This window comes from Neovison vison, chromosome 2, assembly GCF_020171115.1.
Source record: "Neovison vison isolate M4711 chromosome 2, ASM_NN_V1, whole genome shotgun sequence".
NCBI lineage: Eukaryota > Metazoa > Chordata > Mammalia > Carnivora > Mustelidae > Neogale > Neogale vison.
Window position 1 is genome coordinate 216,543,881 of NC_058092.1, and position 21,180 is coordinate 216,565,060.

At 41.3% G+C, this 21,180-nt stretch overlaps 1 protein-coding gene across 4 annotated transcripts in view; it reads left to right on the forward strand.

Moving 5' to 3' along the window:
- SORCS3 (sortilin related VPS10 domain containing receptor 3) overlaps positions 1 to 21,180 on the forward strand; it is a 583,502-nt gene that overhangs the window by 397,962 nt on the left and 164,360 nt on the right. For all 4 annotated transcript variants that reach the window (XM_044240465.1, XM_044240466.1, XM_044240467.1 and 1 more), the window contains one exon: positions 20,044 to 20,108. In XM_044240465.1, the coding sequence (XP_044096400.1) occupies positions 20,044 to 20,108 (65 nt within the window). The remainder of the gene's footprint in view (positions 1 to 20,043; positions 20,109 to 21,180) is intronic.

A 21,180-nucleotide genomic window follows, 5' to 3' on the forward strand; every position in this document is an offset into this window, starting at 1 on the left:
GCCCTGCCAGGGGTGGGCAGCAACTTGGGGATGTCCCTAGCAGACTTCTCTGCCTTGCAGGGCACTCACCTGATTACAGAAGTTCTCCCTTGGGGGCACCCCAGTGGCCCAGTCAGTCAAGCATCCAACTCTTGATGGCCCCTCAGATCATGGTCTCAGGGTCGCGAGATCAAGCCTCTCATTGGGCCCCATGCTGAGCGTCAAACCTGCTTAAGATTTTTCTCTCCCTCTCCCATCCACTTCCTTTCTTCCCCTCTCTCCTCTCTCAAAAAAGAAAAAGAAAAGGAAAGTTCTCCCTCAGAGAAGGGTCAGGGTGGGGTGGAACAAGAAGGAATCTGACAGGAGTGGAAGAGCTGTCTGTGCAAAGAAGGAGCTCCTATCCCTGAGGCCTCGTCAAGTACAGAGTTGACCCAACCTGAGAGCCCAGAGACTGAGAGGATCCGAGAGCCCCACAGCCCCGGCAGCCCTTTCAATCTGCAGAGCAGGAGACTGCCCGGGGCGTCAGGTATTGAATCGGGTCAGTGAAGAGACTAGGACCATAATCTAGGCCTTTGTCCTTAATTCAGTTCAGGGGTCTCTCTGACACCTTCCAATGCAGATTTCTGTTAGACCTTTTCTACATAGTCAGTAGGTGTTGAAATGAGCCTACGTGTGCATCTTTGTCATGCACGTATGTGCACATGTATGTGTCCCTCCCTGGATGCTTTGTAGGATGCCTAAAACCTAGTATGCACATTTATGAAACGTGTGCATTGGTCAGTTCACCCTCATCAAAACCAGATGAGGAAGTTTTGGTGGTTTTGGAGAATGGAAGGCTTAGGGAAGTTAACTCAATTGCCTAAGGCCACCCAGGTAATAGGTGTAGAACCAGAATTAGGATCTAGAACCTATGGCTCCAAAGCTCCTGTCTTAACCCCTGGAATATTGAAGAGACAAGTTCTTCTCCCCAGAACACATTATGAGTTTAAAATAGTACTCCATTTGGCCGGTGGAACCCCAGTAAACACTAAGTTGTGTCATTCCAAACTCTAGCTTAGGAAATGTGGGGCATTGAAGGCTTTGTTCATTTCTAATTGTTTTGTTTAACTGATTTCTAAACCTTTGTAAGTCTATTTCTCTGAAGTATGTCATGCGCCACTTGACCAGTCCCTGCCCTGCCTCTGGCCCCCTGACCCTCATTTTATCTTCAGTCTCCATGCTGGATGCACAGGAAGCTCTTGAAAAGACTTGTTTTGGGAGCCGCGAGGTCATACTGGTGGACCAGTAGGATCTATTTGTACCTCATCCATTTGTACCTGTCTCTCCTTCTTACTTAAAAAAAAAAAAAACAAAAAAAAAAACCTACCCATTTGTGGACTCCCTCACCATTCTGCTAACATTTCATGTAATTTCTCTCTGCCTGTCTCTTTCTACACATCAGCCTGGGCTTCCAGAGAGCTGGAACTTTATCTTACTCATCTCAGCATCTTTCCCCCATCGTCTTTTTGGTACTGGACTTATAGTTGGTGCTCAGTGTTTGTGTATGATTAGGAGAATGAAAAACTTAGTTTGGTGCTCTACCTAGAAAAGACCATATCATGTGACCCTGGTGATGATTGAGAAGTGTTCCTTCTTTTTTTTTTTTTTTTTTTTTAATTTATTTATTTGACTGACAGAGATCACAAGTAGGCAGAGAGGCAGGCAGAGATAGAGGAAGGGAAGTAGGCTCCCTGCCGAGCAGAGAGCCCGACACAGGGCTCGATCCCAGGACCCTGGGATCATGACCTGAGCCGAAGGCAGAATCTTTAACCCACTGAGCCACCCAGGCCCTCCGAAGTGTTCCTTCTTAATCCAAATTCCTGCCAACCAAAATGTCCCCTTCCATTCTTCTCACAAGGCAGACTTTGGCTGTTTTGGTGTAGTTTGGTATGCACTACTTTAATTCTGAGTTTACATTTCTTGCTCTTTGGCTTGCATCCCACCTGAGTGGCCATGGGTGTTGACTCTGGCCCTTGGCAAAGGATGGAGTGAGAGGGTCTCCACAATCACCACTATTTGGGAATCATACTTGCTCCAAGTTATAATATTTTAAGCACAATCTGAACACTGAAAAAAAAGAGAAAGCAAAATTTTAAAAAGCTTGGACTTTTCTAAATCAGTTTACAAAGGTTGTATTTGTATGAATTCATTTCTAAAGAAGTAGAATGAGTATACCTTCAGACATGCAATCAAAATGTTACAGACACTTAGTTTGTAGGAACCAATAGGAACCAATCCATAATTCCGGAAATGGTGGCTTTTCATGACCTTCCAGTTCTTTCTTCTTCTGTCTCCAGAGTGATTGCTGATGACCTCTGCCCAACATTCCACTCCTACAGCATATCCATTTCCCCTACTGTGCCTGGCATCATGTTACCCCTTTCTTCTTCCTGACTTTTCAATCTCACACATTCTTCAAGACTATCCCTTGCCCCCCTTATCTATGAAACCCTTCATGATCAAATGCCTTTCCAAAGGTTCCTTTATATATCACCCTATTAATACCTATTAAAGGAATAGTATACAGTTAGCTGGCAGTTCCAAAATCAATTGTCTAGGATAAAGGACTTGACCCATTCTCTCTGACCACTCTGCAAATGTTGCAATGCACTTGGACTGTTTTATAGGATTAATAGGTCTTCTATGAGCAATATGTATCTTTTTGGGCTATGTCATGGAACAGCATCTTGTTTGGAACTATATGGCTATTTCCTTGATCTGTGCCAGGCTATGGCCATGCATATGCAGCAAACACATGGTCCAAGTGGTGAGCTGTCTGGCAATTCCTTGAATGCTCGCATGTAGTAGGTATTCAGTAAATACTTGCCAGGGGATTATTGTTTCATTTATATTTAGATAAAGCCTCATGAATTGCCACTACATTAGCAGAATGATGACCCAATGACCAAAGCTAGCTTCAAATTACTCCCGCCAGCATATAACATGGTGTTGGCTATGCTTGCAGGAGACTCCCAGTTAAGTTCAATCTCCTTTCTGCTTGGAATGACCTTCTGGTGTGTGTTTGCCTTGTCCTGAAACTGTTTCATGTGACCGCTAGATTTGGTTCCAAATATTTATAGAACTTAAAAAAATATATAGAATTGGACCATATTGGTTTTTTTCTTCCTTTTTTTAAACTGTTTCTCTAGTAGGCAATGTTATTCTTATGATCCATTGTAACCCTATGTCTTTTTATATATCTTAAATTTACATAAAAAATACTCGGTCTACCACATGAGATGCACTCCAATATTTCCTATCCCATTTCATTCTATGGTAAAAAAAACTTGGGGTTGTGATCCACCAAATACATTTTATGACCCACTAATGGGTCATAGCCCATAGGTTGAAAGACACTGGTCTAGTAGTCAGGGGCCCTTTCTGCTGGGAGAACCAGGAAGCTGGTTCTGGTGGTGTATTGGTAATGACTCTTGGGTTGCAAGAAACAGTAACTAACTTAAGCTAGCTTAATGAGAGAGAGAGAGACAGATGGACAGAGAGAGAAAAAGAGAGAGGGAGGGAGAATAACAATAAAGGAGTTATTGGGATCCAAGAAAATACACGCATTCAGATCTTAAAAGGAACTCTATTCCAGATCTCACAGAGTGCTCTTCTTCTGTCTCTTATTTCTGTTCCTCTCTTCTTCCTGGCAGAACAAGTAACTAAAAGTGTCCAAGACAGATTGCTCCAAGTCTTATGTGGAGTCTCTCACACCAATCCCAAACTTCGGGAAACAAATATGTTTGACCCAGCTTGGGTTGGGTGTCTCTCCTTAGTCTAATGAGCCGTAGACCATGGATGGAGCCATAGAGTCCAGGCGTAAGCGTGGGGGTGTGCACCTAGAAATCTGTGAATATTGGGGAGGTGGGATTATTAGCGATTTGGGAGGAAAGCTCCCAAAGTGCTCACAAGGGGGGGTCGTTGAGCTGAGCTGGATGAGAGCCCTCTTTTTGCTGCCTTAGCATCTTCACAGGGTGATCACATTTGTCAAGCAAATCACAGATGACTGTGTTTGACAGATCCGATATTGCTTTGAGGATGAATGGTAAAAAATAGCAGCATAATAATATAAAATGAAGACTTTGTTCACTTAATTGCCTAGAGATTAATTAAATGAATGAAATCTGCTTCACCATATTCTGGAGCTATTTTCAACATTTATCTTATATACACTCCCGGGGTTCTTGTTCTGATTTGTGTATTTACTTATCTACTCAGATGACACTTAGAAAGTAAAGAAAAGGAGCGCCTGGGTGGCTCAGTTGGTTAAGTGTCTGCCTTCGGCTCCAGTCGTGATCTTAGGGTCCTGGGATCGAGCCCCATGTTGGGCTCCCTGCTCGTGGGACGCCTGTTTCTCCCTCTCCTTCTGCCTGCCTCTTCCTCTGCCTGCTACTCCCCCTACTTGTGTTCTTTTTCTCTCTGTGAAATGATTAAATGAAATCTTTAAAAAAAAAAAAAAAAGGAAAAAAAGAAAGTAATGAGCAAGGCACAGTACTAGGCACTAGCGGAAAACATGATTTAATCAGCTCTAGAGCCTGTCTTGAGGATGGAACAATCAAGAAAGAGAAAAAAATTCAGGCCTACAAATCATTGAAGATGGAGTAAGACAGACCATGTCTGAATCCAAGCTCCATCTCTTTCTTACCCTGTACCAGTGGCTAGGTGATTTGACGTCTCAAAATCTCCATTTCCTCCTCATCTGGGTGTGTATGTGTGTGTGTGTGTGTGGAATATTATATATTTCCATTCAGTCTCAAAAGTTTGCTTAAGGATTAAGTGAGATAACATTAAATTGGTAGTATAATTCTTGGTCCATTAGGCACTCAATAAATATTAATTGTACTTAAGATAATGGGAGCACTATAATGGTAAGCATTATACATGGTGTTAAATGTTAACACATACCTCTCTCTCTTCAGAATGTTTTACGTGCATTTAATTCATTTGGTCCTCATAAAAATAATGAGAAGGGTGCTATTATTATCTCCCCGTTGTGCAGATGAGACAGTTGAGGCACAGAAAGGTTAAATAAATGGCTTATGATTCCACAGTTAGTACCTGGTAGAGCCAAGACTTCACCTCTGAGTCTAATTCCAAATTCCTCCTCTGACACATCAAAGGAAGGGGCTGTTTCAGGTTGAGCTCATGGAGGCTGTTTTGAGCTCTAATGAGAGATTCTCAGCTCTGACCGCACATTTTTTATCTCCTGGGAACATCTAAAAGCTATTGATTCTTGCACTATACTTTAGGCTAGTGGTTCTCAGACTGTGACTCCAGACCATATAATGACATCATCTCAGTATTTCCTGAGAATCCAGATTCTTGGGCCCCACTCCAGACCTCTCGAATTAGAAGTTCTGAGGGTGGAACCCCAAACCATGTTTTAACAAGGAGCTCCTTGTATAACTAAACTCTGTGAAGCCCCTGGCTCCAAACCAGTTCCAACAGAATTCCTGGGGTAGGGCCCATGCACTGAAATTTAGTATTTTTAGAAATTTTTCCAAGAGATTATACTATTCTGTCAGGGTCAGGAGCTTTCATGGAAAGTAGGTGTTGAACTGGGCCATGAACAGGGATTATGCAGAGTGGAATGGAGGGTACATTCCAGCCGGGGGGTGGTCTGAGCAAAGGCATAAAGGGGAAGAATGTGTTGTGAATTAGAGAAATCTTTTGAGATAAGATTGTTCTTGTAAATTTAAAGGTATAGCTGACCAGTTCGCAAAAGCATTTGTACTTTGGCCTTACCACTGTTTTACCCTCGGTACCATCCTCCTGAGTCCCCTGTGTCTAATTTTCTTCTTTCTGGTGAAGACTTTGCTCTAGGACTCACATCCACAAAGAAAAAAACATGCACAGAAGTCTAGCCTTATCGCTTCCCCCGGGCAGCTGAGTGTGTTAGGAGAAGTTGGACTGAATGAAGTTCCAAATTGGCATGTAAGGCCACAGGATGCAGACTTGCTGTATCTTTGGACAGTTGGGGAGGCTCAGTTTTCTGTGAAGGGGTTGGACGAGATCAGAGTGTCTCAAAGGTGGCTGCATTCAGCCCTCTCAGACACTGTTGCATCTGGGTGAGCAGCTAACAGTTCCTGATGAGTCCTTGTTTGACCAGCTTATATGTTAGGACTTGGAGACTGCCTTTGAATAGATGGTGTAGTTGCCAAAAATACATCTAAAAGCTACTTGACCTTTTTCAAGTGTTTCCATCAGTAATACCTGTGAGTATATGGGTCCTAGGCCCTGAAGTGGGTTCCTTCCCTGGAGGTGTGGCTCTGGCTTGGCTCCTTACTGCCTTTGTTCTCTGTGTCCTTGGTCCTGGCTCAGAACTCAAAAGACTGTCAGTTTGGAAGAATAACCATAACCCTTCCTTTCACGTGATCCTTGTGTGGTGATGTTAGGCTTGTTAATTTTAAGAAAGTTAAATATCCTCAGGAGGATGGCATCATCATCAAATGATCCTCACACATTATTCATGCCTCATAGATTTTTTTCTCCTCTTTAATACCTGTTGAGAGATCTACGTGATAACCATTATCTGGGGCACAGGCAGGAGAGTGAAATCTCTTTTGGCCTGAAGAGAGGTTGGCCTTTAAGACTCAAACATGATCTCCAGGCTTACAGAGGGCCTTACAAGGTTTGTCTGACTGAAGGGGAGGGTTGTCATCATTCATTCATCAAAATGTAGTGATGGTCTACCGTGTGCCAAGCACTGTGTTGGAAAATACCAACAGAAGATCCAGCAGAAGCCCATGAGATCAAGCATTGGGTCTCACAGGCAGAACAAGGTGACCATAGTTCAGTGTCATGGTTTCTTCCCTGGACAGGACAGCTGGCTGTTAAAGGGACCCCAAACAAGGCTTGGTCCCCAGGTTTGTGGTGTATAATACGTCCAAAGAGAGGAGGAAGGGGGGAAGGTGCTTACACTGGATCTCCCAGCAGGGCTTTTCCAGATCTAGTGCCTGGAACAATGCTGTGTTGTTCAGTGCTCCACAAACGTGGAGCTGAGGTCTGAGGGCACGCAGGAAAGCAGATTCATTTATCCTGCCCTTCTAATGAAAAATAATGATAGCTAAACTGTGAAGAATGCTTTCTGTGTCAGGAACTGTTCTAAATGTTTACTACTTAGCTCATTTAATCCCATAACTTTGTGAAGTCAGTGTTATGATCTTCCCACTTCACAGATGTAGAAACTAAAAGTCATTATTGGCACATATGTGCAAGAGGGAGATTGCAGAAAGGGGCCTGATCTTACTTCTCTTGAGAAAGAATGGGAAGATCCACTGGAAAAGATGAATTTTTCCTCAATCATGGGTGTTAAGTTTCAGGAAAACTTTGCGATAGGAGAATTAGATGTTGAGGAATTTTTACATATTTATAAGGGCTTTCATAGATTCTTACCTCTTCTTGATACTGGTTTATTCTTTTAAATTCTGTTTTGTAGTCACTTCATTAAAATCAGGAATACACATCACTAGATAGAGGCACTACTGATGACTTGTTTTCAGTTGACATTGGTAATAATCCACACATAGATAATTTCTCTTTATTGTCTATTTTTATTTTTTGACTTTCAAAAATAATTTTATTAATTACAGAAGTAACACATGTTCTCTTAATATATTTCAAAAATTTATGGTAGAGAAAAAAATTAAAATACCCCATTTTTGCACTTCCTGGGGATAATCATTGTTAATATATTGGTTCATATTATCTCTATCCCCCTCAACACATATTAGTAAAAATATATTATTGTATCTTTCACAAGATGAAAGAACATTATTTATACCATAACTTGATATTTTCAGAGTATATCTTAGCTCTACTTCCATATATTTTGATTTTTTAAAATTCTTTACTTTTTTAAACATATAATGTATTATTTGCCTCAGGGGTACAGGTCCGTGAATCATCAGTCTTACACAATTCTCAGCACTCACCATAGTGCATACCCTCCCCAGTGTCCATAACCCAGGTATTCTATCCCTCTGTGCCCTCCCAACCCCCAAGCAACCCTCAGTTTGTTTCCTGAGATTAAGAGTCTCCTATGGTTTGTCTCCCTCCCTAGTCCCATCTTGTTTCATTTTTTTCCCCTCAATTCCCCCTACAACCCTCTGACACTGCCTCTCAAATTCCTCATTTCAGAGAGATCCTATGATAATTGTCTTTCTCTGATTGACTTATTTCACTTAGCATAATCCCTCTAGTTCCATCCATGTCATTGCAAATGACAAGATTTGGGGGGTTTGATGGCTATATAGTATTCCATAGTATATATATATACCACTTCTTTATCCATTCATCTGTTGATGGACATCTAGGTTCTTTCCATAGTTTGGCTGTTGTGGATATTACTACATAAACATTCAGGTGCATGTAGCCCTTCAGATCACTACATTTGTATCTTTCGGGTAAATACCCAGTAGTGCGATTGCTGCGTCATAGGGTAGTTCTGTTTTCAACTTTTTGAGGAACCTCCATACTGTTTTCCAGAGTGGCTGTACCAGCTTGCATTCCACCAGTAGTATAGGAGGGTTCCCCTTTCTGTGCATCCTCACCAACATTTGTTGTTTCCTAATTTGTTAATTTAGCCATTCTGACTGATGTGAGGAGGTATCTAACTATGGTTTTAATTTGTATTTCCCTGATGCCAAGTGATGTTGAGTACTTTTTCACATGTCTGTTGGTCTTTTGGATATCTTCTTTGCAGAAATGTCTCTTCATGTCTTCTGGCCATTTCTTGATTACATTATTTGTTCTTTGGGTATTGAGTTCGATAAGCTCTTTGTAGATTTTGGATACTAGCCCTTTATCTGATAAGTCCTTTGCAAATATCTTCTCCCATTCTGTCAGTTGTGTTTTGGTTTTATTGACTGTTTCCTTTGCTGTGCAAAAGCTATGATCTTGATGAAGTCCCAATAGTTCTTTTTTGGCTTTTCTTCCCTTGCCTTTGGCAGTGTTTCTAGGAAGAAGTTGCTGTGGCTGAGGTGGAAGAGGTTGTTGCCCTCATTCTCCTCATGGATTTTGATGGATTCCTGTCTTACATTGAGGTCTTTCATCCATTTTGAGTCTATTTTTGTGAGTGGTGTAAGGAAATGGTCCAGTTTCACTTTTCTGCATGTGGATGTCCAGTTTTCCTAACACCATTTGTTGCTGAGACTGTCCTTTTTCCACTGGACATTCTTTCCTGTTTTGTCAAAGATTAATTGACCACACAGTTGAAGGTCCATTTCTGGGCTCTCTATTCTGATCTGTTTTTGTGCCAGTACTGTACTGTCTTGGTGATTAAAGCTTTCTAATAGAGCTTGAAGTCTAGGATTATGTTGCTGGCATCTTTAGTTTTCTTTTTCAACATTCCTCTGGCTATTTTGGGTCTTTTCTGGTTCCATATAAATATTAGGATTATTTGTTCCATGTCTTTGAAAAAAAAAAGATGATATTTTGATAGGGATTGCAGTTAAACGTGTAGATTGCTTTAGGTAGCATAGGCATTTTCACAATATTTTTTCTTCCAATACATGAGTATGGAATGTTCTTCCATTTCTTTGTGTCTTCCTTAATTTCTTTCATGAGTACTTTATAGTTTTCTGAGTATACATTCTTTGCCTCTTTGGTTAGGTTTATTCGTAGGTATCTTATGGTTTTGAGAGCAATTGTAAATGGGATTGACTCTTTAATTTCTCTTTCTTCTGTCTTGTTGTTGGTATATAGAAATGTGTCTGATTTCCACGCATTAATTTTATATCCTGACACTTTACTGAATTCCTGAGTTCTTGCAGTTTTGGAGTGGAGTCTTTGGGTTTTCACATAAAGTATCATGCCATCTGCAAAGAGTGAGAGTTTGACTTCTTCTTTGCTGATTCGGATGCCTTTAATTTCTTTTTGTTGTCTGATAGCTGAGGCTGGGACTTCTAGTACTATGCTGAATAGCAGTAACCACTGCTAGTGGACAACGCTGCTGTGTTAGGGGAAAAACTCTCAGTTTTTCCCCATTGAGGATGATATTCACTGTGGGTTTTTCATAGATGGCTTTGATGATATTGAGGCATGTACCCTGTATCCCCACACTGTGAAGTTTGATCAGGAAAGGATGCTTTACTTTGTCAAATGCTTTATCAGCATCTAATAAGAGTATCAAAAGATTTTTATTCTTTCATTAATGTATTGTATCAACAGATACAATAAGATATTGAACCAACCTTGCAACTCAGCAATAAATCCCACTTGGTTGTGGTGAATAATTCTTTTAGTGTACTGATGGATCTTGTTGGCTAGTATTCTGGTGAGAATTTTCTGATCTGTGTTCATCAAGGATATTGGTCTGTAATTGTTCTTTTGATGGGGTCTTTGTCTGGTTTTGGCATCAAGGTAATGCTGGCCTCATAAAATGAATTTGGAAGTTTTCTTTCCATTTCTATTTTTTGGAACAGTTTCAGGAGAATAGGTATTAATTCTTCTTTAAATGTTTGGTAGAATTCCCCTGGGAAGCCGTCTGGCCCTGGGCTCTTGTTTGTTGGGAGATTTTTGATGACCCCTGCAATCTCCTTATTGGTTATGGGTCTGTTCAGGTATTCTATTTCTTCCTGGTTCAGTTTTGGTAGTTTGTGCATCTCTAGGAACGCATCCATTTCTTCCAGATTGTCAGATTTTCTGGCATATAGTTGCTCATAATATGTTCTTATTATTGTTTGTATTTCTTTGGTGTTGGTTGTGATCTCTCCTCTTTCATTCATGATTTTATTAATTTGGGTCCTTTCTCTTTTCTTTTTGATAAGTCTGGCCACGGTTTTATCAATCTTATTAATTCTTTCAAAGAACCAGCACTTAGTTTCATTGATTTGTTCTACTGTCCTTTTCGTTTCTAAATCATTGATTTCTTCTCTGATCTTTATGATTTCTCTTCTCCTGCTGGGTTTAGGTTTTCTTTGCTGTTCTTTCTCCAGCTCCTTTAGGTGTAGGGTTAGGATGTGTACTTGAGACCTTTCTTGTTTCTTAAGAAAGGCTTGTATTGCTATATACTTTTCTCTCAGGACCACCTTTGCTGTGTCCTACAGATTTTGAACAGTTGTGGATTTTGATGCTTGTTCCCTTTACCATGTTAGGGAAATTCTCTGCTATAATTTGCCCCAATATACCTTCTGCCCCCTCTCTCTTCTTCTGGGATCCCAATTATTCTAATATTCTTTCATCTTATGGTATCACTTATCTCTTGAATTCTCCCCTCATTGTCTAGTAGTTGTTTATCTCTCTTTTTTCAGTTCTTTATTCTCCATCATTTGGTGTTCTATATCACTAATTCTCTCTTCTGTCTCATTTATCCAAACAGTAAGAGCCTCCATTTTTTAATTACACTTAATTAATAGCTTTTTTTATTTCAACTTTGTTAGAATTTAGTTCTTTGATTTCTCCAGAAAGGGATTTTACTTTTCCAGAAAGGGATTTTATTTTTCCAGAAAGGGATTCTCTAGTATCATCCATACTTTTTTCGAGCCCAGCTAGCACCTTGATAATCATCATTCTGAACTCTAGTTCTGACATATTACCAATGTCCATATTGATTAGGTCTCTTGCCATTGGTACTGCCTCTTGTTCTTTTTTTTGGAGGTGATTTCTTTCTGCTTTGTCATTTTATCCAGATAAGAACAGGTGAATGAGAGAACAGAATACTAAAAGGGTAGCAATGACCCCAGAAAAAGATACACTGAACAATTTGGAAGAGATCTAAAACTGGGGGGAGAAGAATGGGAAAATGTGTGTGTGTGTGTGTGTGTGTGTGTGTATTAGACTGATGACTAGAACAAAGCCATGTACTTGATTTTGGATACATTTTGGTCTGTAAGAAGAAACTCTCTCCCAAAATTTTATAGAAAGAAAAGCTTATATATATACAAAAATGAGAGGAAACACGATGATGGATGGAATATGACTGTAAAGACAAAGACTATAAAAGATCTAAAAAAGGAGTTGATAAGGTAAGAAGTTGGTTGAAAAAGGAAAAAAAAGAGGAAATAATGTGATCAGGCTGGAGACTAGAGTAAAGCCATGTGCTATATATTTTAATCTGTTAGATGAAACTGTATCTCAAAATTTTAAAGTAGGAAAAACCTATATACATACAAAAAATAAGTTTAAATACAATGAATGTATAGAATGTGACTATAATGGTGAAAATTTGAAAAGATATTTTAAAAAGTTATTGATAATATAAAACAGTTAAAAAGGTTAAAATAGGAAAGAGGAAAAATTTTTTAAAATAGAGCAGAAAGATAGAGTAAGAAAGTAAGAAAATTTTAAAAATTTAACTTTGAAGACTAAGGAATCATGGGAAAAGAGCCATGAATTCTATCTGTTGCATTCCCCTAGTTCTGGCATTCCGCAGTTCTCATTGATTGGTGAACTTGGTCTTGGCTGGATGTTCTTGCTTATCTTCTGGGGGGAGCCCGTTGCAGTGATTCTCATGTGTCTTTGCCAGAGGTGGAATTGCACCGTCCTTGCCAGGGCCAGGCTATGTAATATGCTTGGTTTTGATCTCAGGAGCATTTGTTCCCTGAATGCTTTCCATAGAGCTCTAGAGAATGGGAATAAAGATGGCGGCCTCCAGTCTCTGGCTGGAGGAGCCCCAAGAGCTCGGGGCCCACTCCCAGTGCACCCTCAGAGAAAAGAAGTCAACCACTCCCATCTCCCAGGTCTTCGGCTGCACCCGAGGTCACCCAGCCTGTGACCAAGTGTTTCTGTCTCTGGCGCATGGCCCCATTTGGAGTCTCTAAACCCAGCAGATTCTTGCAGCATGCTCCTGACCTGCTCCTGGAGGAGGAAGGTGAATCTCCCTGCATCTGCCACTTGTAGCATCCCTGTTCAAAGAGCAATGGACTGACTGTGCCTTGGAGTATGTTTTAAGGTAACTCCAAGCCGAAGGCTCACTCCTTGCTTCTGTCTCTGCAGCCGGCTTTCCTGCTCCCATACCTGGGACTCTGCCACCTTCAGACACCCCTGCTTTTTATGTCCTCACATGTCCTGAGACCACACTGTCCCTTCAAGGGCTTCACCACCCGCTTAGCCTCTGGAGCGACATCCCTCCATGGAACAGACTTCTGAAAGTTCCAGTTTTGTGCTCTGCTGCTCTCTTCTTTGCCAGGAGCAGCCCTCCGACCCCCACCACCCCTGTGAACTCTCTTCCTATATATCACCTCATATTCACTTCCACAAAAGTGGTCGTTTTTCTGTTCCTATAATTGCTGCTCTTCTGTTTGCTCTTCTGTTGAGTTTGTAGGAGTTTGGAATGGTTTAATAACGATCTAAGTGAACTCCTTGGATCCAAGTATTTAGGTCTCCTATTCCTCCACCATCTTGCTCCTCCCTGATAATTTCTCTTTATTATCTATTCATTTTAGAAACTCTCTGGTAGTTTCCCTTCATGTAACTTTAATAGGATGCTTGCAAATTCATTTTTACATTGTTGCAGACATTAAACACAGGCATTAAGTTTGATGTGTCCCATGGCTAGTTCTGTACTGGGTACAGTTCCTAGACTTCTAGTCCACCCTGGCCTCACGTGGGTCCTGGAAATGTGAAGGAGCTTGTATGGTTGCAATGGAAGAGGTGTTGAGGGCTATGTTTAACCTTGTGGGCCTACCTGAGCAAGCATGCCTCTCACCCTCCACCCCTTACTCATGGCAGTTTCATAGTACCTCATATATGTCTTGGCTCATTCCATCCTCATAGACCCAAAGGAGACTCAAGCCCAAATGCCGCATTTTCTTTTCCTCAACTGTATTTATCCTCCTGAGGCTTCTGCAAAGATCTCCATTTATTATTTCTCTATTATTGACCCAACTTCCTTGTTCTGTTCCCAACATTTCCTTCTTAATTATTATCACCTATAAGGACTTCTGGTTCATGTCATCTGAAATCAGAATTTTCCGAGACACTGTATTGATAATGTACACAGAGTGCATGTGTATTTCCTACAATGCTGCCATAAAGAACTTCATATGGGAAGAGAAGAGGCAATGGGGTAAGATGTTTCTGGTCCTTGATTCTGGGAGAGATGGTTGTATCCAAACCTCTCACCAGCCAGGAGAAGCAGCTTATGTGGGAAGTTAATCTCCTGGCTCAAAGCCACCTAACTGCTTGAGTCTAAGTTTTGCTGCTTATTACTAAATTCCATGCCTCTTGGCAAGTTGCTTAATCTCTAGATGCCTAATTGCACCCTTTTAATATGGAAAATATAGAGATAGATTGGTTCAGGACTCTTCGGATTGATATGAGGATTCAAGATCAACATTTAAAACAAGGTCTGACCCACAGTACTAAGTCTATCAATTGTTATTATCACATGACTTTAGGCATGTTACTTAATCTCTCTTATTATCCCCATTTACCAAGGGTGAGAGTTCGATGAATGTTACCTTCCTTAAAGAGTCATTTTGAGGATTTTTTACGATAATACATTTAAAACACCAAACAGGATGCCTGACATATGAATGGTCTCATTGCCCATTAGCATTTATCCTTATTACCATATGCACTTTTCCCCAAATTTTCCCAGGTTATCCCTTACAACTTCTGTCTACCCTCGGAAAAAAATCACAAAATATATACATCTAGTATTTCTTTGCTTGCTGTATTTGTGTGCACTTTTCTTTCTTTAAGTTTTAAAAGCAGGGTCTTTAGGGGGCCTTAAGATTAGGAACTGGATGATTGTCAGAGAGTTTCCTGATAAGGTGATGTGGCCCTAAATAATAGTAGTTCATAAGCATCTCAGCAATGTTAGGACTAAGGGAGGAGGGGAAATCTGTGTGTCTTTATTTTTGCTGCCTTGTTAGGAGGGGAGACATAGAACCCAGGCAATAAGTGTATACAGGTAAGGCACTTGTTCTCAGCTGGGGGCAGTTTTGACTCCAAAAGAGAGTAGGCAATGTTTAGAGACAGTTCTGGTTGTCAGGCCTGCAAGGATGTTACTGCATGTAGTAAAGGCCAGTGATTCTGCTAACTATCTTGCAATGTCTAGGATGGCCCCCACAATAAAGAATTATCCAAGCCAAAATATCAACAGTGTCAGTATTGAAAAACCCCAGGCTAATGCCAGAAGTATGGCTGAAAGTAGGCAATGGCCTTCCTCTGTTGCTGGAAAAGGGCAAGAGGATTCTTACTGATAGTACCCAAGGTCCTCTCCTCCACCTCTATTCAGCTGAGCCACTTAATCCCTTCTCCTGTGGATTCAGATACAGAGCAGCTTTGAAGTACGAATTTCTTATCCTTATCATTTAATCTGAAGGTACCCTTAATCTTGAGCTGTGTGTGGTAGTAAGTATTAGACAAAGATAATTAGGGTCTCTCTATCTTTAGGAAACTCACTGTCTGATAGGTTATATATTAATAAGAATCAAATTCTTTGTAATTTATGACTTAAGTAAATACAGAAACACATACAGCTATGCTATGGGCTTACATGGGAAAATGGCTGTATTGTTGGAATGGGACTAAGAAACAAATTTTATTAGTCAGGGCTTTCCAGAGAAACAGACCAGTAGGCTTTGAAAGAGATAATATTATATGCAATCAGACCAATAGGAGGGTGGGCGAGAAACCTGGGAGAGGCAGAGAGATTTATTAGAAGGAATTGGCTTATCTGATAATGGAGGCTGAAAAGGCCCACGTTTGCCATCTGCAAGTGGAGATTCACAGATAGTGGTATAGTTCCAGTATGAGTCCAAAGGCCTAAGAATTAAGAGCGTCAGTTATAGAAATTCCTATATGAGAGCAAGAGCACACCAGTTTCCCAGCCAGAAGGTATTAGGTAGTTAGTGAATTCTCCTTACTCCTTTTGTGCCATTTAGGTCTCTAATAGATTGCAGGAAGCCCACCCATATTGGAAGGGCAATCTGTTTTACTCAGTCAACTAATTCAGATGTAAATTTTTCCAGAAACATCCTAGAAGACACATCCATAATATTGTTTTGCCAGATATCTGGGCATCTTATGGCCCAGTTCAGTTGACACACAAAATTAACCATTGCACAAATGGATTCAGATTGAAATACCTTCTAATGCATCTAGCTGCCAGCCTTCTATCTCTCAGTGCATTTCTCGGTTTGTGTGAATCCCCCAGCTCCACATTTTATGTTTTGATATCACAGTTTGGGTCTTTTTCCATGTATATCCATTAAAAAATTAATTATAGTTAATTTAATATTTTTTCTTTTACCATTTGTACTAGGCTTATCAGTGATTTATCTATCACCATTACATTATTCTGAATTGACTATATATTTGCATTTACTAGTGAGTTTTATACTTTTTTAAAAAATGGTTTCCTGTTACTAATTAGCATCCTTTTGTTTCAGCTTGAAAAATTTCCTGTAACATTTCTTTTAAGAATGATCTCTGCGACGACCTCCTTTTGCTTTTGTTTGTCTAGAAAACTCTATCTCTCCATCAATTCTGAAGCTCGGTTTTGCTGGGTAGAATATTCTCAGTTGAGTAGCAGGGGTTTTGTTTCTTTGTTTAGTACTTGCATATGTCTATCCCATACCCTTCTGGCATGTTAAGTTGCTGTTGAAAAATCTGCTCATAATCTTATGGGGATTTTATTGTATATAAGAAGTGTTTTTTCTCTTGCTGTTTATAAGATGTTCTACTCATGTTTAACTTTTGATAATTTAATATAGTGTGTCTTATGTAGTTCTCTTTGGACTCCTCTTTTTTGGAGCTCTCTGGGCTTGCTGGGTCTGGATGTTCATTACCTTCCCCAGCTTAGGGAAGTTTTCAGCCATTATTTCTTCAATGTCCCTTTCTCTCTCCTTCTGAGACCCTTACAATGAGAATATTAGTCCACTTGATGTTTTCCCATAAATCCCTTAAAATATTTTTACTTTTTTTTTTTTTTAATTCTTTTTTCTTTTTCACTCTTCTGGAGGAATTCCACTTCCATCCTAGAGTTCACGGATTCTTTCTCCCACGTGATCAACTCTGTTATTGAACCCCTCTATTGAATTTTTCAGTTCAATTATTGTACTCTTCAGATCCATGATTTGTCTTCAGTACTTTTTAATATTTCTATCTCTGTTGAAATTCTCATTGTTCTCATGCATTGCTCTTCTGACCTCAGTAAAGCATTTTTATGACCATTATTTTGAACTCTCTATCACGTAGATTATTACCTCCATTTCTTTAAGCTCAGTTCCTAGATATCTATCTTGTTCTTTTGTTTGGAACCTATTTTTTTCTGTGTTGTTTTGTTTGTTTTTCACTTTCCTTGACTATTTGTGTTGGTTTCTGAGCATTTGTTAAATAACCACCTCTTCCGGGGTGCCTGGGTGGCTCAGTGGGTTAAAGCCTCTGCCTTTGGCTCAGGTCATGATCTCAGGGTCCTGGGATCGAGCCCCGCTTTGGGCTCTCCCCTCAGTGGGGAGCCTGCTTTCCTGTCTGCCTACTTGTGATCTCTCTCTCTATGTCAAATAAATAAATGAAAAATCTTTAAAAATTAAAACAAACAAACAAACACCTCTTCCAGTCTTGACAGAGTGATCTCATGTAGGAGAAGAACCTCACAGACCAGCCTGACTGGATTCTTAGCTGTCTCTCATCTCTGTGATTGTCAAGGTGTTCTTCTTTGTTCTTAGTAGCATTTAGTAGTTATGGATGTCCCTAGACCTGTCCGTCAGGATTGCAGTCAGCATCTAGAGACAAGCTGAGAAGCTGCATCCTCAGATACAAGCTAGGAAAGTATAGTTAAGCTTTCAGGGAGAAACTTTTTGGCCATCTCCCTCAGAGCTGGGCCCAGGCAGGTAGCCACCAGGGGCGGGGGGTGCTCTTGTGCCCATTAAGAACTGTTTCTTTGCTTGCTGCAGTCTTGCTCATGTCTCATTAATGCAAGGCGCATTGACTACTAGCACCAGGTGCTCCAGGGGCCTATTCCTCAAGTGTTAGCAGTAAGAGCTGGGGTGCCAGATATGTGTATAACTTCCTTTCAGGGAGATACTACTGACTTGATTTTATTATTGGAGCAGGCTGGTGGGAGAAGGGTCTGCTAGCTTTCCCAGTCTGTAAGGAGGATTACCCATAGCCCCCAGGTATCTACTAATTTAGATGCTGGGCCCTCAGGTGGTGACTTTAATGTATGCAGATGAACTCCTTTCAGGGAAAGACTGAGAGATGGGTGTTCTTAGCTTGTTGCCTCTGCACTGAACCTTGGGGAAGTAGATGGTTAAGAACTTCTTTGTTTGCTGCAGTCCTCTGGGACTCATGAGTGAAGCCCTGTTGGCTATCAGAGCCCAACAATCTGGGGACCCATTCCCTGGGGGGCAGCCCTAAAATCTGGGGTGTGGTCATGTGCACAACTCCTTCTAGAGAGCTACTGGCAACTTGGAGTGGGCTACAGAGAGAAGACGAGAAAGGTGTCTGTCAGTGGGCTTCTTAGGTCTCTCGGTAGGATCATAGTCAGCCCCTTGAAGCCTGCTAAATTAGAAGCCTACCCCTTAGGTAACAGCTTTTAAAGAATGCAGATAAAGTACTTCCAGGGAAAGATGAGGAGAAGGTGCACTGAGTTCTAGGGCATCGTTGCAGTGAATGCTTGTGCACCCATGATAAATTGCTTCTTTGTTTGCTATCCTCTAGTGGACTTAAGCCCCATTGGCTTTCAGAGCTAGGTGTTTTGAGAGCCCTTCCCTCTGGTGCAAGCCTTAAAACTTGTGATGCTGATGTGGAGACCAAAACCCTTTGCTCATGGGTGAGAAGCTGGGAGTTGGATGTTCTCTCCTGATTGTGTGCCACTATGGTAGACAGGGCATGGGGGGTATTCTTCATAGCGAGAGTATGCCTAAGCCTCTTCTATCCAATTTGATGGGGGAATCCCATTTCCCCCCTGCTTCCTGTTTTCTGTGCCTTTCTCCCCTCAGCACAGGTGTCAGATACTGAACTCTGCTCTAATATAGTAATGGCCTCAGTGCCAATGAGAAGTGTAGAGATTTATGGGGTGGAAGATTGGGTTTTGAGTTCTTAGGTCTGTTTTTCATAGGTTTTTCTGTTCTTGCTGTATGGGTATCCGCAGTTGGTTCTCACTGTTTAAATTCTACTTTTCTTTCTGACTTGCCACTTCTTACCTCCTGAAGATAAGAAAATCAGAAAGCCCGACTTAGAATATTTAAAATAAGAGTAAATAGATTATAAAAGCTTGCTAAGAGAGTGGATTATGTGATCTCTCTAGTGCATGAATGTTTTAAGGTCTATGTTGCCTCTTTTAGCTGACTGTTTGGGTCATCCTCTGGCCTGGATATCTCACATGGGGGATGGCTGACTGGGCTTTATGTGTGCAAGGTCAGAGGGCCATAAGAATTAGTTTGTAAGGATTCTCAGCCTGTATTCTTTTGACTATTAGCCATAGACCTTAAGCTTTCCCACCCTCATCCCTAGGAGATTTTTGTTCTTGTCAGATCAGATTTTAAATGTTTGTTACCATACATTCATTGTTTCTGGGGGAGGAGGAAGGAAGGGCAGACAGCATTGAACTCAGGAGGGCAACAGTGCCCTGAGGCAAACAGCCGGGAGTGGAGTCTAAACCACCCTCCCCAGAGGACAGGACAGGGTGGGCAATAGCACACTCCCAGCGGGAGGACAGAGCGGGGCAGTATACTGGAAGAAGTCCGGTGCAGCAAGACCTGGGGGAGGGAGGATGTGGGTGGTGGGAGTTGGGGGGAAAAGGAAGATGGTTGGAAGAGAGAACTTCTTAGGTGCCAGGTAGTGAAGAAGAGTCAAGGCCAGAGGTTTGGTCCTATATTACTATGGACTCTGTCCTCTTTCATGGTTATTTTTTTTAGAGAGTCACCAACTCCCTGACACCATCCCAGGGCTCCTGAGTCATGAGCATTACAGGTGACAGCTGTATCTGCCCGGCTCACCAGTGGCCATACTCTGTGGGTCCCCTCTGGAGAAAGTGGCTTTCTGAGTAATAGTCAGCCCTGAATGCTTTCCCGCTTTTGCCATCTGCCATCCATGTGGTCACTGAGCTTCTGTGTCTCCTTCCTTCCCCAGGTCGGTGGCTGGATTGGATAAGGAAGCGGACCTGGTGCACATGGAGGTGCGGACCACCGATGGATGTGAGTGCTGAGGCCGTGGGTGAGGCCTGGGGAGAGCTGTGTGCAGGTCCCTCTCCTCCCCCAATTTGCATTTTAATGGCTTGAGAGATGAAAAGCCCTGAGCTCCATTACTGCTAGATCCATCCTATTTCCCAGAGTAGGGGGAGAGGCCTCTGGTCCTGAGGGAGACGTTTCATTGAAATAAACCCTCAGGAATGAATTTTCTGGGGATGTGAGTTAATGTGATGAATTTTGAGGCTCCTGTTAGTCATTTCCTGGCATCTTCAGTGTAATTCGGATAGGAGTGTCCATAGCTCATCATGGTACTTTGCATTCACACAACGAATTGCAGGGGCTGCTGGCTTTAAAAATGAACCCTTCATATAGTCAAGCTTACCAGAAAAAGTCACTGGGAAATTTTCTTCCGAACTGTTTATTCATTCATTTCACAAATATGTATGGACAGACTACTGTGTACCAGGCATTGTTCTAGGCCCCAGAAATACAGTAGTGAGCAAACCTATATTGTCCCTACAAACAAGCAGTAGAATCCAGGATCTTGAACACATGACCCCTTTGTACATTGTGTACCTGTGTACTTCTGACTGAATTTTACTGATAGTATATCATTTTGCACTGCTTTAAGCAATTTATTCTTCCCAGAGTTGCTCATATTATTATAAGGCTCTTCCCTACCCAGGAGAAATCAGCTTAAAGGCAATTTAAACATACATGATATATGTGAAAATATATGATCTATATGAAATAGATAAAAATATAATTAACATAGGTCAACAATAGAGCCAAATAATCTATAGAAATAGTAGTGATGGAGGAATGCAGCAGAACAGGCCTCTGCTTGGGAGTTGGGGTCTTGGGTTCTGTCACCCACTAGACATGGGGTCTGGGGAACTCCCTCTATCTCTGTGCTAAATCCCTCCATTGTTTGAGATTACTCAGCCTTGCCCTTCCCACCTCAGAGAGTTATAGGCTGACCAAGTGGAGGATGTTATAGAAATTATAAAATGTAAAGATGTTAGGGAGTTCCGTTTTGACTTGGCTGTGGGTGATGGGGATCCTTCAGAATACTTTA